Genomic DNA, 26,592 nt, shown 5'->3' on the forward strand with positions numbered 1-26,592 from the left:
GTAAAATCACACACTGCTCAAGTCAATATGAAGTCAAATTGCTTATATTAATTCAACCACATTTATCAGTTCAATATTAAGCCCAAAATAGTTTTTGACTGGTAGATTATTTGTTCATTAAATAAAATTAGTTTGAAAGTAGATTTGCGCACGGCGCAAGAGTCATTTATCCCGCCGGTTAAATAGCAACAGCTCCCAAGACCCGCCCACAAAGTTACTTGCGCTTTGCACTTTGACACTTGCGTTTCAGATCGTTAAAATAGGGCCCTCTGTGTCAGTTCAAAGCTAGATTTTAATTCACAAAAACAAATAGTTTTCTGTAGGCTGAGTGAAGCCCAACTGAATATCTACAGATATTTTAATCTGCTGTGCAGATTTACACTGTCGTTTATATTTTTAAATGAACAAAAAAAAACAAAATTGGTTTAGTCTATGGACGGGACGGTTATTAATGTGTACGTTACGAGCATCGATTTAATGATGTTTTTAAGTTAAGCTTTATTTAAACAGCATTTTTTCACCTTAATTTCTCCTAGTAGTGGCGTTTTACTATTTGCTTCTTAAAATAAAGGCTCCATGGAACGAAAAGGTGTTTTGCCATCGCTATCAATAGGCTATTGTTTCAATAGGCTATTGTACAATTCTCTGTACCCCATCAGTAGACTACAACCGATGCTTACTCATTACAAATCTCTGAAGAAACTCCAAATGAGTGTAGATACACACTGATGCATGTCCTTATCCAAATACAGTGACTACTGAATTGTCTCTAGCAATATTTTTGATCAAATAAATATAATATATGTATATATTGTGTATTTTTATATATGTATATATATATATATATATATATGTGTATTATATTGTGTATCTGGAAAAAGTCTCATTGAGATTAAAGGGTTAGTTCACGTAAATTTCTTTTTTTTGTGAACTATTCCTTTAACACTGGATATTAGAGCCCGACGATAAAGGATTTTGAAGGCCGATACCGATACAAATATTTTTGGGTTTTAAAATCCGATATATCGGCCGATTATTTATTTATTTATTTGTATTAAATATTGTTGGATTTCACACACGTGTAAAAGAAAAGCTAACTTTTCTGCACAAGATACGTTTGATACTTTTTCTCTATGTCTAAATTTTCACTCCTCGCAAGTATAACTTACATTTTACAATGCAGGGACTGTAACTAGAGATATGCTAGTTATAAATACAGTAATCATTACTTTATTTAGGCAGAAAAAGTTAATTGTGGTTTCCAAGCTCATTAATGTTAACGTTAGCGGTCTTCCACTGATGATAGTGGCATTAGCTTGTCTATGATGAGCCATAATTTAGCAATAAATAACATCATACTGCAAATTGTAAAACATACTTTTTCAATATAACAGGCCAAGGAGAGATGATTGAAGCGTGTTTCGTCCGTTTTTATTTTATTTTTTAAATATTCATTCATCTGTCATTTATAACTGCCGATACCAATATTATGGAAAATGCCTAATTTCGGCCGGCCGATATATCGGTCTGGCTCTACTGGATATCATTTTGTGTGTTTATTTATATATACAGTATATAAACAGTATATATATATATATATATATATTAAAAAATTCCAGTCGTAACAGAGGCCTGGAAAAAGATTATTTGCTAGGCAGGTCACAACCACAGCAGAGACACATGAAGACATCTCTCTTACAGCCTTTTTTCAGTATTTCATTGTCTTTACTCTTACACAACTTCAAGCTCAATAGTTCAACCATAGTAAAATCATAGTAATAATTGCTAACACTTTATTTTACAGTGTCCTTGTGACATATGTTACATGTACAAAACATATTTGTTAGCTAATGGCATTTATGTACATTTTTTAATTGATCTTCAAAAGCCAAACTTTGAACGTAACAGCGGTGACAAAGAAAGAGAAATGTCATGGGTTGATGCATAGTGCTTCCATATTTTCTGTTATCTAGGCTTTATGATTAACAATAGCAATAAATATATAATGCAATAATAACTACTGACACTGGGGCTGTACGAATGTATACGAATATATAATATAGGTTCAGACTTTTATCAAAAAGAGACTGACTCCGTCTCGGTCATCATCTGTGTACAACATTTTGTTTTATAATTTGTGATACAAATTCATCCTCATATTAATTAAAATTTCAGTACAAAAAAAAAAACGTACCGCTAATATACAGTTTCCCTGTCCCAAGTGCAAAGAACGAGACTAATGTTGGCTTTAAAACTTGGTTTGAAGGTTCGATGTAATGGATCCATTTCTTTGCTTGTCCTCCAGTATAGCATCACTTGTCTCAACGGGGATGGGATGTTTGGGAGACTGATTTCGTTTCTTCTGTACACTGAAGTGCATTCCATAACAGAAGTAGATGAGCAAGCCTATGTTTCATTAGGAACGATAATTATTCTTTAGCAAGTACACACATCCACATCAATTTATAATATATTCAAAGTTTTAGGAGATTTGTAAATAAGCATACAGTACATATATATATATAGAGAGAGAGAAAGAGAGAGAGAGAGAGAGAGAGAGAGAGAGAGAGACAGAGAGACACTATATTGCTGACTCACCCCCATGTCATCCAAGATGTACACATCTTTCTTCAGTTAAAGAAATGAAGGTTTTTGATGAAAACATTCCAGGATTTTTCTCCATATAATGCACTTCAATGGGAACCAAACGGTTCAAGGTCCAAATGACAGTTTTATTGCAACTTCAAAGGGCTGAACAAAATGAACAAATCTTTTTTCGAGTCATTTGGTTCATTCATCGAACGAAATGACTCGAAAAAAGATTTGTTCATTTTGATGAACAGGAGAGTCACGAACGCGCATCACAGAACAGAGCAAGGCAAGCATTTGTGCTTATAAAACGTAAAGTTTTATTTATTTTTTTAAATGAGCGATCGTTTCGCTAGATAAGACTCTTATTCATCATCTGGCGTCGTTTAAAGCCCTTTGAAGCTGCACTGAAAGTGTGTTTTGGACCTTGAACCGTTTGGTTCCCATTGAAGTCCATTATATGGAGAAAATCCTGGAATGTTTTCATCAAAAACCTTAATTTCTTTTCGACTGAAGAAAGAAAGACATGGACATCTTGGATGACATGGGGGTGAGTAAATTATCAGCAAAAGTTTTTTTTTAAAGTGAACTACTCCTTTAACTGACAGTGTGTGTGACTCTGTTGTCTTACCCACTGCCATCCACACTGCATAGCGAATCCATGTATCACTTCCCAGCTGGACCATCAAGTAGACATTGATGAATGTACTGAAAATAGGAAGTAGTGGCAGGAGTGGAACCTACAGAAAAATGCGATAATGTTTCTGAGGACTAATTCAAAACTTTCCATGACAACTGTTCTTAACAACCGTGGTTCTCAACATTTCTTTTGTCAACCTTATGAAAAAGTACACTTTAGCTTATACTTCTAAAAAGACTTATTACAGAAATATTATACTTCAAAAGAATATACTGAAGTACGTGCTGGATGTAATGTTTTTGGACACTTAAATGCAATTAAATCCTTAAATACAATTTTAATTGAACTTTTGACCCACTCAGAGGACTTAAGGGCATATTTATATGTACAGTAATTTCATAGTTCTGTTGTCTTTGAAAGTCCTGATAAGCATTTATGGTAAATGAAATGATACTTTTATGTAATTTCTATTTAAACATGTTAGGTTATGTCTTGTTGTATTTGAGTATATTTGTGATTTGTGATAAGTTGCACTTTAGTGGACTTAAAATATAATAACTTTAAAGGTAATATTGAATAACATGCTACAGTTAAAATTATAATCAAATAAATTACATGTGTTTTAGTATATTAGTCAACTTGTTAAGTAACCTGTGGCCTTTTTATTTCATAAATGTCATATCTGCAAGTGCAACCCTGATAAAAAGTCCAAAAAAAGCTTAACGCTGTTGTACACGTGAGACCAGAGGCCGTATTTGTTTTTATTTTAAATAGATGTCGATGGAGGAGAAGCTTCACTACACTGAATAAACCACTTTTGTGAGGAAATAGTTTAGAATTGAATGAATTCACAGCCCATTGGCTAATCTTTATCATGTTTGCTCTTACTAACATTAGTATTGGATTGATCTATTTTTAGAGTTTGCACTGAAATAAAATGCTATTTTATAAGAGAAGTCACAAACGATTGTGTGACAGGTATGTTTTATTTTACGACACTTCTCATTCATTCACTCACTCATTCAGTGATTGACTGTCGAAATTCATCAACCTGACGCAAATATATATATATTTTAATGTTATCCACATTATATTTAATTTGCAACAGCATTGTAAAAAAAAATGTATGAAACTTTTGGTCATTAACATTAAAAGTTCTCCGCATGAAAAACCCACGTCTGCAGATTAGCATGCTACTAGATTTCTCTCAAAAACGGTAGGAAATTAAATTATTAACTAATTAACTGTGACAATGCAATTTAATTCTTATGTAAAATCTGGATTCCGAAGCAAAACCAGTTGAGAACCACTGCAACAATATCTAGGCACATCTAATTTATGCATTACTTAAAAAATGAAATGTCGATGCCTTTTTTACCCAGTGAAAACTTACCATAAATGCAGCCTTGGTCCCATTCTGTGGCTGCAGCCAAATAATTATGATAATCCCGACAAAACCCAGCAAAACCAAAACGATTATCAGAATCATCCACCACTCCTCAATCAGACCAGCTGGTACAGCTTTTGTGAGGATCACACTCAGGAGAACCGCTAACACAACTAGAAAGAACATTAAAAGTAAAAAAAAGAAGTGTAGAAATATTGAAACATTGAGTAATCACAACAATTAAAGACCTGTTCACACCAAGAACAATAACTAAACATATAACTAAAATGAAAACTATAATAGTCTGTTTTTTGCAAGTGCTTGCTGCAGTTCCCTTTCGAGGTGGTACTTCGACACTTTGTCATGGTATTGACGCTATAGGTGTAACCGGTGTCTGAGGCATAATCATTGGCAGACGCCGGTGCCTGAGTTACATGTCATCCGCTGAACGGCGTTATGTAGAGTTATAGGCAGTATAGATTCCCTCCACTTTGTCTACCTCCCTCCCCAACTACTGTTGGGTTTTGAAGTAGGGATGTATGCTCCCCTTCGGAAGTGTATAAGGTAATAGTCCTGGTTCGACAATGTTAATAAGTACTTAAAGTTTACCTGCGGGCATCCTACCTTGTTATCTGTTGCATACTATTGTTTAGTACTAAATGAAAAAGACAAAGAACTAGCTATGGCGGGTGTTATGCAGAGTGCCTTGGGGTCTTTAAAGGGTTAGTTCACCCAAAAATGAAAATTCTGTCAGTATTTACTCACCCTCATGTTGTTCCAACCCCGTAAGACCTTCGTTCATCTTCGGAACACAAATTAAGCTATTTAAGATATTAAGATCGCTCCTGCATACAGTCCATATGGCTTCTTGAGGGACTGGCTCTTGCTGTCCCCGAAAAGTCATTAAAGACATCGTTAAAATAGTCCAAGTGACTACAGGGGCTCAATCTGAAGTTTATCAAACGACGAGAACACTTTTGTGCGCAAAAAAACAACAAAAATAACGACTTTATTTCAACTATTGGTTTATTTCTCCCTCTGCGCGAGTCAGGTTACTAGTTTAATAGCGTAAGCTTCTGTTATTGTACGTCACACGCATCACACACACATGACCAGCGTTGGCCAATAGTGAGCCTACGTGTGACGTAGCTCTACGCAATCACACTACGTTAACTGACTTACAGGCTCATGGAGAAGGAAGTGAATAGTTGAAATAAAGTCGTTATTTTTGTTGTTTTTTTGCGCACAAAAGTGTTCTCGTCGTTTGATAAACTTAAGATTGAGCCCCTGTAGTCACTTGGACTATTTTAACGATGTCTTTAATGACTTTTCGGGGACAGCAAGAGCCAGTCCCTCAAGAAGCCATATGGACTGTATGCAGGAGCGATCTTAATATCTTAAATATCTTAATTTGTGTTCCGAAGATGAACGAAGGTCTTACGGGGTTGGAACAACATGAGGGTGAGTAAATACTGACAGAATTTTCATTTTTGGGTGAACTAACCCTTTAAGGCCTATAAGCTCCCCTTTGGCTTCCATGGGGTTTAGAGTAGTGGTTGTCAAACCTGTCCTCGGGACCCCTCACCACTGCACATTTTGTGTGTCTTCCTCATCAGACACACCCAATTCAAGTCTTTAAGACTACTAATGAGCTGATAAGTTGAATCAGGTGTGTTAGGTGAGGGTGACATGCAAAACGTGCAGTGTTGAGGGGTCCCTAGGACAGGTTTGAGAACTGGTTTAGAGCATGAGTGAAGAAAATTATTACATACTGTATGTCCTACTCTCATTTGCCTCCCTTTCCTGAGTAAAAGTTAAGGATGTATGCTCCTCCTTGGATGAGTGGCAATAGTAAAGGAAGGCGCCAGTGCTCCTCTTGAGATCAGGGGAGTGAGGTTTAAACACACACAGCTCTTACTGACCTACATCCGTTAAACTCACCCGCGTAAACTTTCACTCCCATCTCACGGTGGACTAACAAGGACGTTAAAGGGATACCTCACCTCTAGAAAGATGAATGTGTATTTAAAAGGGGTCATTTATGTAGAAGAAATGTGAAATTATTTTTACATTTGGAGCTTTCTAGACTGAGAAAAAACTGAAATTTTTTTGGCTTATGTGGTTGAAAGACTGCAACTCCAAGAATGCACTTGCTTCGCTGCCCTAGGAGGCCACGCCTACCGGTAACAGAGCGCAGTAGTTAAACAACAAGTCTAGGCTACTAGTGAGTCTCCGTGTTGAGTCTGCCCGAAAATGTGTTTCCAGATCGCCCAAAATGTCCGGGATTGGGCTTTTGCGTCCTACAGTCGCCGTTCATCATGTTTACTGTGGCGAGCGGGACGAGTGAGGGCCGCGGGAGAACGGCGCGATTACCGATGAGCGACACCTGTGAGACGCACCGGTCTCGTATCTCTCACAGATATAACACGTCTGCGAGCTTAGCTTCCAAACAAAGATGGCTGACACTTAGGGCTGTCGCAGTTGTGGAATTTCCCTTGCGGTAATGTTGAGTGGCTCAATAGCGCGATATGCGGCATTACCGCCATTTATTTATTTATTTATTTAATTTATATGTATTTGTTGCTATATAAATAAAGTTTCCGATGTGGACAAAAACGAGGACATAACCAATGTAACCGAAACTAAACAGCGTCTACACAGTATATGCGCATTGAAAGACTTTCACTCAGCGCGCATATTGTTATGACAACGGACTTTGAGCGAGTCATTGAACCGTTCATTTAATGAACACGTTTAAAAAAGCTGATTCATTATAAGAGATGTAAAGAAACAAGATGTTAATTATTTTGAACTTTGAGGTTCAACTTTTCAAGGCTCAGCTGAGCAGCAATGCGTCGCATGGGCAACTCTGAAGCTGATGCTTCACTTATTAGAGACCAATATAGCATTGATTCAATGCGTGACTCACTGATTTTATTTCCCCGTGGCTTCCTTGTGCTGTGGGATGCAGACCAGCGCTGCTGCTGACGCGCATTTATGGGAAAATACCCGTGACGAGAACGTTAAAATGATGATGCGACAAATATTCCGCTTCCCTATGACACGACAAGCTTTTCACGACTTCAAAGACAGACGCAGGTAATCGCACGCGCTCTGCCGATCATTCACTGTCTGTGTGAAGCCTGTAGGCTACACATCACCATGATAAACAGTCTTGTTATCATTACGAACTTGTTTAACATTCAATAAACATGCATTAAGTTCAAAACAAGAAGGGTATAGCCTTATAAAAAAAAACGTGAATATCGCGGTTGCTGCGGTTACGTGCAATCCTCTGCGGTTGACTTGTCAGAAGCGCGGTACTACAATATTGCGGTTACCGCGACAGCCCTACTGACACTATGTGTTCATTCTGTGAGTGAGATCGCCCTCTATGGGCGGGTTGAGGATATGCGGGACAGACCCGACTACTGACTGTAGTCTTTAGCCTCTGGCCAAAAAATCCTCCAATGACGCAAAATGACGATTTTTGCGTCATCGGAGGATTTTTTCCAGACAAAAAAAATACATAAATCTCTCGTCTCAGGGGGATATGAGGGTGGCACGGTAATTCGAAAATACTACAGGTTTTCTCCTAATACAAAGCTTAATGCTAAATCCTGAAATATCCCTTTAAAGACCGTAGCCTTTAGCGCTCCTCTTGAGATTAGGGGAGTTAGGTTTACACACACAGCTCTTACTGACCTATGTTACACCTGTCCCGCAAGGGAGGAAGATAAAGCAGCCGGGACTTCCCTTGCTGTAAGGCATAGAAGAAAAGTAGACTATATGAGTCAAATGGGATGCGCCCATAGCGTTGGCATGCTTCTGACTCTGGTTAGTTGTGGTGTGGTCTCTGCTATTCTTATATATTTATAATGATTTTTAGAACTATATCTTTATTGTTATAGTTTTCATCCTTGGTGTGAATGGGCATTTATGGTGCATTATGTCAGAATGATAGTATTTACAAGTTGAACGATACTATACAGTCCTAATTACCAGAAAACTAGTGATTTTCTTTAGGCTTGGAATTTTCATTAATTCCAAGGGTTTTGTTCAAGAATTTAGTTTGTACTCATTTTGTGTAAGTGATTGTGTGTAAAAAATTGTGATTGCACAACAATGATAACACTTCTAGATACAGAATGAATTAAACACTAATGTGCATCTTTTGCTCTTTGTTTGATGTGAGAAAGAGAGAAGGAAATATGGAAATAAGTATTAGCTACACTTACTTTGTACACTTTCTTATCACTGCACACATTCAAGCATGAAAATATAAAGCCGAAACTCACCGCTCAGTACGGTCAGCAGAGACACAGCTTTAGAACTTGAAGCAGAAGCATATTTAGGGGGGCGAAAAGGATTCCACTTCTGGACTTGTGATTTCTCACTGATCTCAGTTTGCTCTGGCTGGTACCTGCATGGACAAAAATACTTTAACTGTTGCCAGTAATTTACATAAATCTGAATAGTTGTGTTCGCTCTGGATCTTATGCAATGGTTTACTGAGCACTACCAATGCCAAAATGTTTTTGAGGCAAATTCTAATTATTGATTATAAGACTATTCACTTTATTTATCCCCGATATAACATTAATGTGAGTTTAAAATCAATGTGTATTGTAAATAGCATCAAAAGCAACTTAGGCTTACTTGATTTTCCACATATTTTTTAGATACATCATCAGTATCAATATACATATATATTTGTTTACATACTGTATAATAATTTATCTCCTAATCATTATTTTATTGCATTGGATTACCTGTTTTGCCCCCCAAAATAAAAGTGTAGCTTTAATCCTAAAACAAAGCATTTAATGTAATCTAACAAAGACATATTATTGGGAATAGAGTGACAACAGATATTTATATGCATTTTATGCAGGTAATTTAGTTTAATTGTGTTTGGTTCCCTTTCAGTTTAGTGTTCTCCTCACCCTTGGTTTCTAATTAGTTAATGATTACTGTCACCTGTCGTTTAATTAGTTAAAGCGTTAGTTCACCCAAAAATGAAAATTCTGTCAGTATTTACTTGTTCCAACCCCATCAGACTTTCATTCATCGTCGCAAATTAATATAATTTTGATGAAATCTGAGAGCTGGATCACTCTAGTCCATAGGCTTCTTGAGGGATTGAAACTTGCTGGCCTCAAAGTCATTAAAGACTTCGTTAAAATAGTCCAAGTGACTACAGGGGCTCAATCTTAAGTTTATCAAACGACGAGAACACTTTTTGTGCGCAAAAAACAAAAATAACGTCTTTATTTCAACTATTCATTTACTTCTCTCTCTGCCTCGAGTCAGGTTACTAGTTTAGTAGCGTAAGCTTCTGTTATCGTACGCCACACGCATCACACACATGACCAGTGTCGGCCAATAGTGAGCCTACGTGTGACGTTTGCTGATAATTTACTCACCTCCATGTCATCCAAGATGTCCATGTCTTTCTTTCTTCAGTCGAAAAGAAATTAAGGTTTTTGATGAAAACATTCCAGGATTTTTCTCCATATAATGGACTTCAATGGGGACCAAACGGTTCAAGGTCCAAAACACAGTTTCAGTGCAAACTGTTCAAAGGGCTTTAAACGATTCCAGACGATGAATAAGGGTCTTATCTAACGAAACGATCAGTCATTTCAAAAATAAATACAAAAGTTTAAGTTTTATAAGCACAAATGGTCGCCTTGCTCTGTTCTGTGATGCGCGTTCGTGACTCCTCTTCGAACTCGTTCATCAAAATGAACAAATCTTTTCCAGAGTCAACTCGTTCATTTCGTTCGTTGAATGAACCAAATGACACGAAAAAAGATTCGTTCATTTTGATAAACGGTTTGAACAGGAGAGTCACAAACACGCATCACAGAACAGAGCAAGGCGAGCATTTGAGCTTATAAAACTTAAACTTTGTTATTTATTTTTTACATGAGCGGTCGTTTCACTTGATAAGACCCTTATTCATCGTCTGGAATCGTTTAAAGCCCTTTGAACAGTTTGCACTGAAACTGTCTTTTGCACCTTGAACCGTTTGGTTCCCATTGAAGTCCATTATATGGAGAAAAATCCTGGATTTAAATCGTTAATTTCTTTTCGACTGAAGAAAAAACGACATGGATATCTTGAATGACATGGGGGTGAGTAAAGTATCAGCAAAAGTTATTTTTAATGCCTGGGTAGTTTGCATGTAAACCTGGACAAAAGGCTATTTTAATAAGCTTATTTTGGGGAGTTATCAGCGTATTGTTGTGCACGTAAACATGCTCAGTGAAGCTATCAGAATTTTATCTTTTATCCATATAAATATCAGCAACTACACCAAATTGTATATTTTTTGTTCAGTTTGGTCCTCTGAATAAAATCGAGGAGTCTTTTTCCTCTTTGTGAGCTCAATATTCACACTATATGAGCCATAAAAGCCTGATGCATCAACAAAAAAACAAATATGCAAACTTTTTAAAAGATTTTTAATGTCTAAAAGTTTCAATAACCTTTCGAAAAAAAAAACAGGATTTACAGGGTTAAGGTAGCATTAGATTTCAGTGTGAATGTATTTTCTGTGTGCTTTGTGACTTCAGGGGGCAAAAACAATTGTAAAATCTATAATATAGATTATTCTTTCTATTATATGTATATTTATCTGCGTCTTACCGAAGAATTAAGATGCAGATGGCCACGAGGGTGTAGGCAAAGAGCGTTCCAATAGACATCATGTCTACAAGAGCCTTCAGGTCAAACACCAGCGCCATTATTGCTAAAATCACAAATAGTTCACTCTTAGAATTTCATTTGCATGTACTATAGTTAACAAAACAATATTTTTTTGTTGTTCTATCTAAGTATTCAACTTCAGTGAGCTTTGGGACAGCCCTTCATGCCTTTTTAGCTACAAGGCCCTAAATATGTTTTTGGTATGAAGCTAAGGTACAGTATATGTCACTTAGATTAGTTACTTTTACTGTAACGTGTGTGTTCTCGATCAGAATTACCTGCTACTACTCCAGAAACGAGTGTGGCGATGACAGGGCTCTGTCTGGCACTCATTTTACTCAGTGGTTTGAAGAGCAGCCCATCTCTGGCCATAGCAAACAGCACACGGGGCATAGGAAACATGGATCCCAGCAGGCTGTTGAACAGTAAAGAACAGTGCATGGTAACTAAACAGGGGTTTTTCCCAAAAGCATCGTTGGCCAACTATGATCGCAATTTCCATTGAACTCTATTGATAACGTACGGAACTTGCAAGCATATTTGGCTTTAGGAAACGCAGAACACAGAGCGTTACCGACAGACTGGGAGAGAAATCTTTTGAACATTCAGCTATGAAAACCTATTCCCAAAAAATCTGGATTTTGTAAAGGGGCATAAAGTCACCATGAAACCAAAATAGACTATTCTTGGTTTTTTTATGTAATATTGCAGTATTTATTATAAATTCATCATTCATTTCTTAATTGACCTCATAATCTTTAATCAAAATAACTTTCCCTCCCTCTCGCAGTGACCTCTTCTCTGATGATGTGGCGTACCTGTCACTCACACCATCTAATCAATTCCCAATGGAAACATATCAAGTCCCGCCCTACATTTTTTGTTGTTCAAGAAGCCGTTTCACTCGTGTATACGTGACAATAGGGAAGAGAAAACTATGGCACCTTCCATTTCATGGCGAGTTTTATTTATATTTACATTTATACTAGTAATAACTAAGTTGTAAAAAACATATAAAGAACCTGATGAACTTGGATTTCAAACACAGGTATTAAACAATCAACTTGTCATCCTTAAAGGAGTAGTTCACTTTAAAAAAAAAAAAAACTTTTGCTGATAATTTACTCACCCCCATGTCATCCAAGATGTCCACGTCTTTCTTTCCTCAGTCGAAAAGAAATTAAGGTTTCTGATGAAAACATTCCAGGATTTTTCTCCATATAATGGACTTCAATGGGAACCAAACGGTTCAAGGTCCAAAAGACACTTTCAGTGCAAACTGCAAACTGTTCAAAGGGCTTTAAACGATTCCAGACGATGAATAAGGGTCTTATCTAGCAAAACGATTGCTCATTTCAAAAATAAATACAAAACTTTAAGTTTTATAAGCTCAAATGCTCGCCTTGCTCTGTTCTGTGATGCGCGTTCGTGACTCTCCTCTTCGAACTCGTTCATCAAAATGAACAAATCTTTTTTCGACTTAATAAGACCCTTATTCATCGTCTGGTGTCGTTTAAAGCCCTTTGAAGCTGCACTGAAACTCTCATTTGGACCTTGAATCGTTTGGTCCCCAATGAAGTCCATTATATGGAGAAAAATCCTGGAATGTTTTCATCAAAAACCTTAATTTCTTTTCGACTGAAGAAAGAAAGACATGGACATATTGGATGACACGGGGGGGAGAAAATTATCAGCAAAAGTTTTTGTGAACTTTGACTTTATGATGCTAATTTTACCAAACCGATGTACACACTTTCCTTTTTAGTTCATGAGCATTTACTGTAGTATCTTCTACTAATCATGCAATGCTGTGTTTTAGAGTCTAGTGTACTATGTGCTTTATAGGCTATATGTGATGCTTTACCTTGTTGAGAGAGCACACAAAGATCCAACGGCCACAGCATACTTTGCAGGATCCCAGCCCACATAAGTGAAGGCTGCGGGTAAGGGACTCTGAACATTTAGTTGGTAGTAAGGCATCATGAGGGTGAGAGCAGCCGAAACTCCGAAATAAGCCAAGAAGCAGATGAGAAGAGAAGCCACAATTCCTATAGGGATGGACTTCTGAGGGTTTCGGACCTCCTCACCTAGATGACAGGAGACAGAGATTTTAAATACAAGTATAACATTTAGACAAGTAAATTGAATATGAATATATAGGCCTACACTAAAGAAATGAATTTTGCTGCTTGTTCAAATTGCTTAAGTAAAAAAATTTGCTTATGCAACACAATCGCTGTACATTTAGTTCAAACTTAATTTGGTTGTGTTCAATCTGCTCAAATATATGTAACATTTAAGTTTACTTAATTCTTTTGTGTTGGATTACATGAATGATTTGTGTTGCATTAACTGAAACTGGGCGGTGCTTGTTAGTTCCCAGCGTGCTTTGCATATGGTTGAATTAAGAGAGAATACATGTTAAAATTAAGTGTTATTTATGTGTTTTTAAGAAAATTAGAAAAGGGGGAGACTTGGTAGTGCGTAATTGTGTTTAATGTTCAATTAAATTGCAATTATTGAACCATTTAAAAAAAACAGACCAAAATATCAATAATAAGTTATTCATATGTAAAAATTTTATCCAGGGATTGTCCAAATTGCCATACCTTCCTCTCCACAACAAAGCTTCTGAATTGCTTGAGTTGCTGAATAGCCTATGCTACTATAACACAGGAGCCTAAACTCTGAGAAAGCGATAACTCTGAGTTAAGCGCACCAGAATAAAATATAATATTAACAATTAAACAGTGTTGCTGACTTACAAATTCAGTTAGCATTCCACAAATAAATAAGCGTGATGATTCAGGGGAGGTTCAGACCTTGGCTGGAGCAGTTACACAGTAAACGCTTGAGCAAACAGTTTGTGAATAGGCTATACTACAAATGATGGCTGTGCATAAAATATACTATTCAGATATTTTTAAATAACAACCCTCTAATGTCAGGATGTTTATTTTAGGGAGTGGCCATTCAGTGTGCAGTGTGAGAGGGGCTAAAATAATGTTGATTTCATCTAAAGAAATTATAGCTATATTTAGGTTTATTGCAAAATATGCATAGAAATACGAATATTGAAGTATTTTGAGAGCATATAAAGCGAGACAAACTCAATTACGTCATTTGCTCCCTGTGACTCTTTGATTTGTGCAAATTTCTGTACAGCATCATTGGTAATGTACTTTTTGTTTTACCTCAAATTCAACTGTTATCATTTTGAAATAATATGACCTGATGGCTTCAGAAAAAGCATATAGCATCGATTAACAACCTCAGTTCTCACATTAGGGATGTCTTTAAAGGTTTTGTTAAAAATCAATTTCCCTATGGAGAAAGTTAATGGAGGTTTTTCTTCCGGAACCAGACTATTGCACTCGTAATGAAGTAGTTACCTGTGGTTGCAATGCAGTCAAATCCCACAAAGGCATAGAAACAGGTTGCGGCTCCAGCAAACGTTCCCTCAAAACCGAAGGGAAAGAATCCTCCAGCTCCAAAACTGGATAAAGTTTCATTTGAAACTGAAAGATTTCTAAACAAACAAAAAAAAAAGCACTGTTAAAAAATATTTCAACGTAGCAGATAGCGTGGTAGGCTAAAAACAAGCAACCACGTTATCAAAGAGGCTCTACATTTTTTCAATTAAAATTTTTTGCAGAGTCACAGATCTGAGGGTAACGTTACGTTTACATGACAACGATGTACCAAAAGCGGAAAAGTTTTTCCTTTGTATTTTTCGCGTATAGACGGCACGATTGTCAAATGGATCTGTGAAAATGATTAAAAAAGCTGTATTCTGCTGCCAGGCCAGTAGATGTCACTGTAAAGAAACACTTTGCGTCTATGACTACACACATAATACACAATGCATACGCATGACGTCAACCTTTTCACAAATTCGCGTTTTTGTAGTTGACACAAAGATGATAACATTTTTGTTTTCAAACGATTCCATTTTCAGGCCCCAAAAACGCAGTTGTTGTGTAAATTGTATGACACGCCAATTCGTATTTCCATTTTTGGCGTGCTATCAACATGCAAAATCGCTTTTCGGCGTGTTTATGAACACCGTTGAGTTAACGTTACATTACTGTATATATAAATATATGACGTACCCCAACCCCGTCCCTAAACCTACACTCTAAACATTGCTGGGTTGTTTTAACCCAACTTTGGGTCAAATATGGACATACCCAGCCATTGGGTTACATTTTTTAATTACATTTTTAACCCAACGTTTGGGTTTCTCCATATTTTACCCAAAGTTGGGTTAAAACAACCCAGCATTTTTAGAGTGTACCCGTTACTGGGGTTAATAGCATTTATGAGTCTTCCCCTATAGCATCCCCAGATGTAGATCTACATTTTGCTTCGTTTCGCTCGGACATTTAATGGCGTAGACATACACGCATACACGCGGATAGCTCAAAATGCGTACACTTGACTTGAAAAGTGGCGTGTATATTTACGCAAAAGTCATGATGTCATGTTGCTACACTGTAAAAAATATTTTCAAGATTTGTTATCACAACATATTTTCTTTTGTCAAATCAACTTTATAATAATTTATTTAGTTAGTTGAGATAACTTATTATTTTGAGTTTCTGATGGTTAAATTAATCTCCTTCATTGAATTAACTCACTTTTTCCAGTTCAATCAACTTAAAATTTTAAGGCAACCCAGGTTACTTACTTTTTTACGGAGGCGTATTGCATTCACTTGAAGAAAAAAAATGTACTCTGTTTTTCTGAATTAATGAGTTAATTTTTCAAAAGAAAAAAAAATTGCTCTGTTTTTCTGAATTAACGAGTCAATTTTTCATGAGAAAAAAAGTTTTTGCTCTGTTTTTCTGAATTAATGAGTTAATTTTTCATGAGAAAATTTATTTTTGCTGTTTTTCTAAATTAACTCATTAATTCAGAAAAACAGAGCAAAAAAAATCCATTAAAAATTAAGTCATTAATTCAGAAAAACAGAGCAAAAAAAATTTTCTCATGAAAAATGAACTCGTTAATTCAGAAAAACAGAACATTTTTTTTTCTCATGAAAAATTAACTCATTAATTCAGAAAAACAGAGCAAAAAAAATTTTTCTCATGAAAAATTAACTCGTTAATTCAGAAAAACAGAGAAAAATTTTTGTTTCTCATGAAAAATTAACTCATTAATTCAGAAAAACAGAGCAATTTTTTTTCTCCTGAAAAATTAACTCGTTCATTCAGAAAAACAGAGTAGATTTTTTTTCTTCAAGTGAATGCAATACGCCTCCGTACTTTTTTAAGTGAAACCAACAATATTTTTTTACAGTGTAATCACAACATCTTTTCTTTTGTCAAATCAACTTAAATAATTTATTTAGTTCAGATAACATATACTTTTGAGTTTCTGATGGTTAAATTAATCTCCTTCATTGTATTAACTCACTTTTTCCAGTTCATTGAACTTAAAATTTTAAGGCAACCAGGTTACTTACTTTTTTTAAGTTAAACCATCAATATTTTTTTACAGTGTAAATGAATGGCCAAAACACATCATTTTCCATTTTTAGTTGGAAACGGTGTCGTGTAAACTATAAAAAAAACATGCAGTTTTAAGTTTTACAATAACCACAAATGCTCTATAAATTTCATAAAGCAACATACGCAGTTATTGTGTAGTTCAAAATGTCCCCCTGTGTTATCTGCCAATTTCCAAGGTCTCCTTTGATGAACCCAGAAATGATGACAAAAACCAGAACTACCATATTTACAGCGGTGAAGATCTTATTGACAATGGCAGACTCCTTCACCCCAAATGCAAGGATACCTGAGAAATGACAACAAATGTTAATTCTCTTTTTGAATTGTATTACTGTTTTACAATAGACCTTTTATTGACACTACAACAAATACACTGTAAATCTTACTTGCCTGCCAAAACCATTATAAGGCCAGCAGCAAAGAAGTCTGGATACGAAGCGAGGCCGGGTAAATTCATTGGTACATTTGCACTCAAATAATTGGCGATCTTATTTCCAATCAGGTCATCGAAAGTGCCACTCCATGCTCTGGAAACACTGGATGTGCCTGTCATAAAGTCATTCAGATCAAGCGATTAATGTACAAATTACAGACATTTGATAAGCAAGTTTATTATAGGCGATAGAACTATGCAGTGAGCCATGATGACATCTTGTCAGTGTAATAATATCCCGATAAATGTGTTTATGATTCTGTTGGAAATGCTTCTGCAATATGTCTATTTTTTTGTGTGTGTGTGATTATACTCATAATATATTAAAGCCACATTATGTACCAGGATGAGTCTTGCGGAAGAACATTGGTTTGGTTGTGTGTTTCAACGCTGGAAACTTGTATCTCATCAAAGCGGAACAAGATGTTTTTTTTTTGTTTTTTTTTATTCTAACCAACAAAGTCAATATACAGTCAGAATTGCAATATATACAAAATGGAGACAACAAAAACAAGCAAAAAAACAAACAAAACAAAACGCTGCAGTCTGTAGCTCGATGACGTAGCTGGATGGTCCAATACGTATTGGATGGAGGTGTGTTTTGGTGACGTCATATACAACCCGGTCTCATCCCAAGACGTCATATAACTGACGTTTTGGGACGTCTTTTGACCATACGTCAATATTCGCCTTTTTAGGGCCCCCTTAAACGTCGGTAGATGAGGTTATGGGATCCTAACTCTACCCCAGACCTAAACCTAAACCCTAAACCTAACCCGTCACCTAACTGACGTTAAAGGTAAAGCGTCAGTTGTATGACGGCCCGGGATCGCCATCTACCGACGTTTAAGGGGGCCCTCAAAAGGCGGATATTGACGTATGGTCAAAATACGTCCCAAAACTTCAGTTATATGACTTTTTGGGATGAGACTGTGTTATCATATACGCATGTGCAGTGCCGATCTCAGGATTACAATTCGCATGCATTGATCTTAAGTGATATGTAAGATACCACTCTTAAAATAGCCTACCAGTAAACATTTCAAAGGAAAATGCTAAAATAATAACAGCATCAGGAAAATAAATCTTGTCAGATGTAGGAAAAAAACTAAATAAAAGCCTACATGTTCCTCTTAATTTGCTGTTCAGTGAGACATGTCTGGAAGCTTGTTTTCGCCACAGAGTGAGAAATAAAAAAGGTAATTGCGACTTTTTATCTCACTACTAGTCAGACTTTTTATCTCAGAATTTATATAAAGTCGCAATTGCAGGTTATAAAGTCAGACTTTCGTGATATAAAGTCGCAAATGTGTGTTATCAAGTCAGATTTGCGTGATATAAAGTCGCAATTGCGTGTAAGTCAGAATTATGAGATATAAAAACTAGCAATTGCGAGGCTACTTGAAATTCTGACTTTATAATACGCATATTGGGAGAATATAAAGGCGCAATTGCGTGTTATAAAGTTAGAATTGTGAGATATTGAACTATTCTGAGGTTAAAAAACAAGTAGCTACTAGCCAGATTTTTTCCCCCTTAGAATTTGACTTTATAACTCGCAATGGGAGATATAAACTCGCAATTTTATGTTATACATTCAGAATTGCGAGAAAAAAGTCAGAATTCTCATTTTATAGCACACAATTGCGACTTTATTTCACGCAATTCTGTCTTTAGAACATGCGACTGAGGCTTTATTTCAGGCAATTCTGACTTTATATCTCACAATTCTGAGAAATAAAGTCAGTAGGCTTTTAATTTTGAACAATCCGTGGTCAATGAATGTTGGTCATATAATGTTTGTTCTTGCCTATGATGTACGACAGCAGTAAGTTCCAGCCGGTGATGAAGGCCCACACTTCTCCGACGGTGACGTAGCTGTACAGATAGGCAGAGCCGGTCTTGGGAACCCGGGCGCCGAACTCCGCATAGCACAAGCCCGCAAACACAGACGCCACTGCCGCGATGAAGAATGACACAATGATGCTGGGCCCAGACACTGTTCTGGCTACCTCTCCAGAAAGGACATACACCCCGGCCCCGAGTGTACTTCCCACCCCAAGGGCCACTAGGTCGAGTGTGGTTAAGCAACGCTTAAAGTTGGACTCTTCCCCATCGGGCTCCAGTGGCTTTCGCCTCGTTAGGCTCTTCAGAAAGGACAGCACCTTGTTACAGGACATCCTGAGACAAATAATATAGGTGATTATGTAATGCAGCACGTCTATCATTCTTTAGAATTATGTTAATGACGGATGTATTTATGAGAAACGCATTCTCTAATTCAGCAGCACTGTGTTGAACTTTAACTCGTAAATCTTTTTGGTAACACTTTATTTTATGACCCGCAAACATCTGTGTAAGTACACCGAAATTAAGGTATATGTTTCTGTAATTATAGGGTACTTCCATTTAGGTATAAGGGAGCAATATGTTAAAGGGATACTCCACTTTTTTTGGGTGAAATAGGCTCATTTTACCACTCCCCCAGAGTTAAACAGTTGAGTTTTACCGTTTTCAAATCCATTCAGCCAATTTTTTTTAATATATTTAGAAGAATATCAGTAACCAGACAGTTTCTGGTCTCATTGACTTCCATAGTAGGGAAAAAATATACTGTACTATGGAAGTCAATGAGACCAGAAACTGTCTTGTTACTGATATTCTTCTAAATATATATAAAAAAAATTGGCTGAATACATCCGAAAATGGTAAAACCCAACTTTTTAACTCTGGGGGAGTGGTAAAATGAGCCTATTTCCCAAAAAAGTGGAGTATCCCTTTAAGTTGTGGGTACTAAAGAGGTAACGAGCAGATATACAACCTGCAGATAACTTTGTAAGTGGACCGAAATTACGGTGTATACGTTTCTGTAATTATAGAGTACCTCCATGTAGGTATAAGGGAACCTTTATGTTAAGTTTTGGGTAATAAAGGGGTGACAGTTATACAAGCTAATTATTTATAATTTAATTATTTTAAAACTAACAGGTACCTATTCTGTTAATATATTACAGGCAAAAATTGTACAAAAGTTCTGGCAAAATATGTTCTATTGCAATTTTACAGGGTAATCTTGACATCTGTGGGTTGACTTAACAAATCTAGTAAGAAAAGTCAATAAATTCATTTTTATCATACTGTGCTTACATACAGCCATATATATATATATATATATATATATATATATAATTTTCAACCCACAGATGTCAAAATTCCCCTGTAAAATTGCACAAGAACATAATTTTGCCAGAAATGTGATGATAATTTTCTATACAACAGACGTGCAATTTTTGCCTGGAATATATTAACAGAATATGTAGGCTACCTGTTAGTTTTAAAATAATTAAATTATAAATAATTTGCTTGTATATCTGCTTTTACCCCTTTATTACCCAAAACTTAACATATTGTTCACTTATACCTACACGGAAGTATGTTATAATTACAGAAATGTAGTCCGTAATTTCTGTGTAATTACGCAGTTGTTTGCGGGTCGTAAAATAAAGTGATACCGGCTATTTTCCTAAAGAAAGATATTTTTCATTTTCCTTAGACCACTTTAAATATTAAAATTACAAATAATATTTAAACACGATCAGTTTTTTCTTCATTCTGAACTAAAAGCAAATCAACATGCCTTGCCTTAAGACGTCACACTTACAGCGTGCTTCTGTTATCAGGAGATAATAATTTTATTTGCACATAAATTGCAGCTCAAAGTACTTATTGGTCAGACCATAAACCACTTAAGCAAAGCATAAAGGACTTAAATGATTGCATGTAAAAATTGATTGCTGTGATTGCTTATCACAACTTAAAATTTTACAACATTAGAATAAGTAATGTGTTTTTTCAACTTAAATTATGTGTTCCTGCTTGACTTCAAATATTTTGATTAGTTAAGTTGGACATTGAAGCTTAAAATATACTAAGCATTTTTCTCATATTTTATTACAGTGTAAGTGTTTTATTCATATTTTATCTTTTTTATTATTCATTTGAACTAATTTTAGTTCAGTTTCCATCAGCTAATTTCCCTTAGTCCAAATTAAATGTTGAAACGTGATCAGTTTTCTTCATTATGCCTTTTTAAAGCCCTCAGAATTATGAAATGAAAGCAAACATTTAAGTACAAGAAAGTAAATTTACTATAACAAATGTACTGATTTTTATTTTATACAATATATCTATTTCACTAAATAATTTGGACTCTAAAATTGCTAGAAAAGCAAAGCCATAGGCCTATGTCTAAACAAGTTTCCGAATTTGAAGTTGATATCACAAAAATTGAGCTGCTAAAAGGTTGAAACTCTAAAAAATTTCAGTAAATCAACTTAAAAGGTGAAACTAATGTATTAGACTCATTACATGCAAAGTGATATATTTCAAGCCTTTATTTGTTATATTTTTGATGATTATGGCTTACAGCTGAAAAACTTTTCACAATATTCTAATTTTGAATTTATGGTTTTCGTTAGGGTTTTCGTAAGCCATAATCATCAAAATTATGAATTTTGAGGGTTTAAGCTTCAAATTTATGATGATTACTAAAATTTGTAATGGGGAAAAGGCAATAAAAAAGCACTCCAAGTGCCCTCCTGGGACACTGACAGTGAAAGTTAATTTTCAGTCAGTTTTCTTTTTCCATTAATTTGAGGAAGACTTACAGTGCGTCCATTATCAGGAAATAATGAATAATAAAAAATGTATACCATCATTCATAAAATGCAGATCAAAGTACACTGTAAAAAAAACTGTTGGTTTAACTTAAAAAACTAAGTAACCTGCATGGTTGCCTTAAAATTTTAAGTTGATTGAACTGGAAAAAGTGACTTGATACAATGAAGGAGATTAATTTAATCATCAGAAACTCAAAATATTAAGTTATCTCAACTAAATAAATTATCTAAGTTGATTTGACAAAAGAAAAAATGTTGTAATAACAAATCTTTAAAATATTTTTTTTACAGTGTACTTTATAGGTCAGAGCACAAACCACTTAGAAAAAAGTGTAAACCATTAAGAAAATAAAAACGAGATTGACAAAAAAGTGAAGAAAACAATGACAATGACAATACATATTTCAAATATAAATTAAAGACGTATGGAACAAAACGCTTCAATATAATTTCATTCGGAAAAGAGGTTGATCATTTTTGAGCATATAATGTCTAAAAACTGGTTCACTTGATATTTAATAGTTTACATTATAAACATCTGATTTTTAATGTTCAGAAGTCATATTACTTATCTCAAGTCTTCCATTCTAAGCACGTAATATCTGGTCAATACTCTTATGATGTCCGCTTAAAATGACTAATGGACAATATGTGCATCAATAAAATAGGAACTTGTAAACTCAGCAAAGTAACCCAACTTTGGGTCAGATATGTATAAACCCAAACATTGGGTTAAAAATGTAATGTAAAAATCGAACCCAACGGCTGGGTTTATTCATGTTTGACCCAAAGTTGGGCTGAAACAACCCAGCAGTTTTTAGAGTGCAACAACATGTCAATCTTAAAATCTCCCCTTTTTTGTAAAGGCTCTTTTTCAAAAATCATTTTAGTTGAGGAATTTTACAGAAATTATGCACTTAATTTGTATCTTTAACAAAAACACAGTGTCTCCTTAAACTATCTTTGACTGAAGCATATACAACTGAATAATTAACTGAATGTTCACTTTAGCATCAGTAGTGAAGTCTCTCACCTGCATGTGTAGATCCCGAGCAGTGTGTGAAGGTGTGAGTGTTGCCTCACAGCACAGGGTTTCTAGGCACAGTCCATATCAGAGCCCCTCCTGTCCAATCTCACGTCACGTGTACAAAACTTCACGTGTCATTTTTGACAGACTCTGTTACATTTAGAAGAAATGTGTGATTTCTGAAGAGGAGATGTACACTTGAAAAAATTGAATTTTCCACTTGTAAGCCTGACATAAGGTATTTAACAAAGGAACTCTAAAAGTGTGGAGTGTATATGATTTTATGAAAGTTGTCAAATCAAAAACATGAATATTGGGGGGAGGGAAACAGCAACCGTTATTATGTTGCTGAATGAACTAAAGTGCTTACTGGAGCATTTTCAGAAATAACTTGTGATGCCAAAAAAATCCCCTTGCAAAAAACAAAAAAACAAAACAATATCTACAGCAAAAAGAAAAACTTCAGCACACATATGCAACAATTATAAACAGTATTTTACACATTTCATGTTTGGATCAAATACAAACAAACCCAACCAAAATTTAATAAAAAAAAATGTAAATCAATTGTTTGGTTGGTTCATATTTGACCAAAACATGGGTTGAATTCACAAAATCTAGTGATTTAGTAAAAAAAAATTACAGTATTATACTGGCTCAATTGCTGTATAATTCACAATAAATACACTTTCCCCCTGTATTAGGTCACTGTAAAAATTACTAACTGTAAAAGAAATATATGATCAGTATGTCATGGCAACTTTAACTCAATATCTACAGCAAAAAGAAAAACTTCAGCACACGTATGCAACAATTATAAACAGTATTTTACACATTTCAACCCATGTTTGGATCAAATACATACAAACCCAACCAAAATTTTATAAAAAAAATGTAAATCAATTGTTTAGCTGGTTCATATTTGACCAAAACATGGGTTGAATTCACAAAATCTAGTCATTTAGTAAAAAAAAAATTACAGTATTATACTGGCTAAATTGCTGTATAATTGACAAAAAATACACTTTTCCCCTGTATTAGGTCACTGTAAAAATTACTAACTGTAAAATAAATATGTGATCAGTATGTCATGGCAACTTTAACTCGTAAAAAAAACAAAACAAAAAGAAAGTAACTATGGCGTTGTGGACTTAATAACGTTACTTAATACTTTACGTACTAAATAAATAAGTTCAGAATCAGAATAATCTTTATTTGCCAAGTATGTTTATATACACTAGGAATTTGTCTTGGTGTAAACTCTCACGCGTGTCGTATGTAATAAAGTTATGTGATAAATTACATTAGCATTACCTTATCTCACCTGGGCTGGGCTTGTTTTTTTCTTTTAATAACATTCTAATAACAAGTTCTATTTTGGCAACTGTAACGGACCTTTCACACCGAATAAGTCTCAGGCTGAAGGAAATGCAAAGTATGTACAGCAGTGTTTCACCAACCCTGTTCCTGGCGGCACACCAACACTGCGTGTATTCTTTGTCTCCCTTATCGAACACACGATTCAACCCATCAGCTCAATCATCAATCAGGTGGGTTAATGAGCTGATGGGTTGAATCGGGTGTGTTTGATTAGGGAGACAAAGAAAACACGCAGTGTTGGTGTGCCGCCAGGAACAACCCGATCTCACGACCAATTCGTACGAATTCGACGCATGATTAAAAAGTGGCTAATTCGTAATAATTCGTACGACCTCACTAGTACTAATTCGTACGGTTTGTGTAAACCCACGTGATGGTTAGGTTTAGGGGCGGGGTAAGGGGTAGGTCATTCGTACGAATTCATACGAATTGGCCAATTCGTAAAATATGTACGAATTAGCAAAATCGTATTAATTCGTACGAGTGAGGTCGAATGAATTTTTACGAATTAGCCACTTTTTAATCATTCGGCGAATTCGAACGAATTGGTCTTGAGCAACACAGTCTCATGAAGATGCGTATCTATACCACGAGTGTCATTTCTCGTGGCATTTATTCGCCAAAAGTGTTTTTTTTCGTGTATATGGTACGCACTAAAAAACCCTGGGTTAGGTTTAGGGGGGAGGGGGGTGGGGAGTTGGTGCGTATTATACGCAAAAAAGTGCGTATCGTATGTACGCGAAAATCGCGTGCCAAATACACGCAAAAACTGTTTTTGGCGTATAAATGCCACGAGAAATGACATTCGTGCCATAGACACGAACTTTCATGAGATCGGGCTGTCTTGAGATAGTGTTTCCCAACCCTGTTCCTGGCGGCACACCAACACTGCGTGTATTCTTTGTCTCCCTTATCAAACACACCTGATTCAACTCATCAGCTCAATCATCAATCAGGTGGGTTAATGAGCTGATGGGTTGAATCGGGTGTGTTTGATTAGGGAGACAATGAAAACACGCAGTGTTGGTGTGCCGCCAGGAACAGGGTTGGGAAACACTGCGGTAGAGGACGCAGCTCTAACAAACCTTCCCGCTGCTGCCATTCTGGATTAAAGACGAATTAATTAAAGACAGATTATAAAAAAAAAGAGTTAAACATAATTTTGATGATTATCCAAAGCATTTTTGCTTATCGGAAAGGTTGAACTGGATCATCAAAGGTCAGCAGAAAAGACTTTGGTTAATAAAGTGAGATTAAATACATAAAGTAGCCTATATAATTATTGCAGGTTTGCATTTCCCAGTTTTTATTCATTTTGAGGAATACTGAATCTATCACACAATGCCGCAGGAGTAATATTGTGTATTTGTTTAATATTGTGTAATATTGTGTAATATTGTGTATTTTTACAGGAGTGTATTTGTTTTGTGAAAAAATACGATTTTTTGTTGGAAATGTATTAGCGACTTGAGAAAAGTAATCTGATTACATACTTCAGGTTACTTGTAATGTGTTACTTTTTAAGCCAGTTTAACATAATACAAGTTGATTCTACTCATTTATTACAGTGTAGGAGAAAACGGCACAACCAAATGTTTAATGTTCACCTCATCTTCTTATATCTCAGACATCAAGCTCATTTCTGATTGCAAAGTAAATGTACAGTCCTTGACAATATAACAAAGACCCCTAAGTAACATTGAAGACATAATAGAAAGTAATTCCATGCTGAGATTAATGCAATTACAGTATTTTTGTTTTAAATACAAATATATATGTTCTCAAACACATGCATATACAAAAGTACATAGTATAATAAATAAATTAAACAGGGAATGTTTCAGGTTTCAGGAAATAAAGATGCATGGCCGATGAATCATGGAAATACTGAGGTTCACTGCACTGTTAAATCTGATACTAGGACAGTTAGAAAGATTACTTCTTGCTGACTCTTATTATCAGTGGCTGAAGTCCATTTATCCCGAATAGCATATTACCGTCAAGTTACGTAGATTTTAGACATTAGTCCTAAACAAGTAATTATATTGAGCAGCATATATCATAATTGGCCAGTTTTTGCAGTAAAATTAAAACGTTTTGTCTCACCACAGTATATAAGACTACAATACAGTATGCATTGTAAGATTTTGTTACAAGTATTGGTAGAATTAATTCTACTCATTCTATTTCTGCTATAAATGTGCCAACGCCAATCACAGCAAAATGA

At 35.5% G+C, this 26,592-nt stretch overlaps 2 protein-coding genes across 2 annotated transcripts in view; one reads left to right on the forward strand and one right to left on the reverse strand.

Annotated features, from left to right (window-relative positions):
* The window catches only part of eif4e1b (eukaryotic translation initiation factor 4E family member 1B), a 41,949-nt gene that overhangs the window by 1,831 nt on the left and 13,526 nt on the right, over positions 1-26,592 (forward strand). The window lies entirely within an intron of this gene.
* Positions 1,777-23,079, reverse strand: LOC120472308 (cationic amino acid transporter 2). The gene is made up of 12 exons (XM_039662445.2): positions 22,992-23,079; positions 19,090-19,460; positions 17,237-17,392; positions 16,970-17,132; positions 14,723-14,859; positions 13,195-13,417; positions 11,609-11,745; positions 11,271-11,373; positions 8,915-9,039; positions 4,623-4,789; positions 3,221-3,329; positions 1,777-2,406 (listed from the first exon to the last, which is right to left on the reverse strand). Exons 2-12 carry the CDS (start codon positions 19,457-19,459, stop codon positions 2,249-2,251), a joined length of 1,848 nt encoding a protein of 615 aa, XP_039518379.2. The 5' UTR covers position 19,460; positions 22,992-23,079; the 3' UTR covers positions 1,777-2,248.

This window comes from Pimephales promelas, chromosome 4 (genome assembly GCF_988280905.1).
Source record: "Pimephales promelas chromosome 4, fPimPro1.hap1.1, whole genome shotgun sequence".
Lineage (NCBI taxonomy): Eukaryota > Metazoa > Chordata > Actinopteri > Cypriniformes > Leuciscidae > Pimephales > Pimephales promelas.

Bases quoted from the DNA above. Each gene is read 5' to 3' on its own strand.
- LOC120472308 (XM_039662445.2), bottom strand. From the start codon at position 19,459: ATGTCCTGTAACAAGGTGCTGTCCTTTCTGAAGAGCCTAACGAGGCGA. The intron at 14,860-16,969 runs GTATGTTGCTTT...TTGTTTGTTTAG, and splicing joins TTGAACTACACAATAACTGC to AAATCTTTCAGTTTCAAATG. The intron at 9,040-11,270 runs GTAAGACGCAGA...TTGTCCATGCAG, and splicing joins ATCTGCATCTTAATTCTTCG to GTACCAGCCAGAGCAAACTG.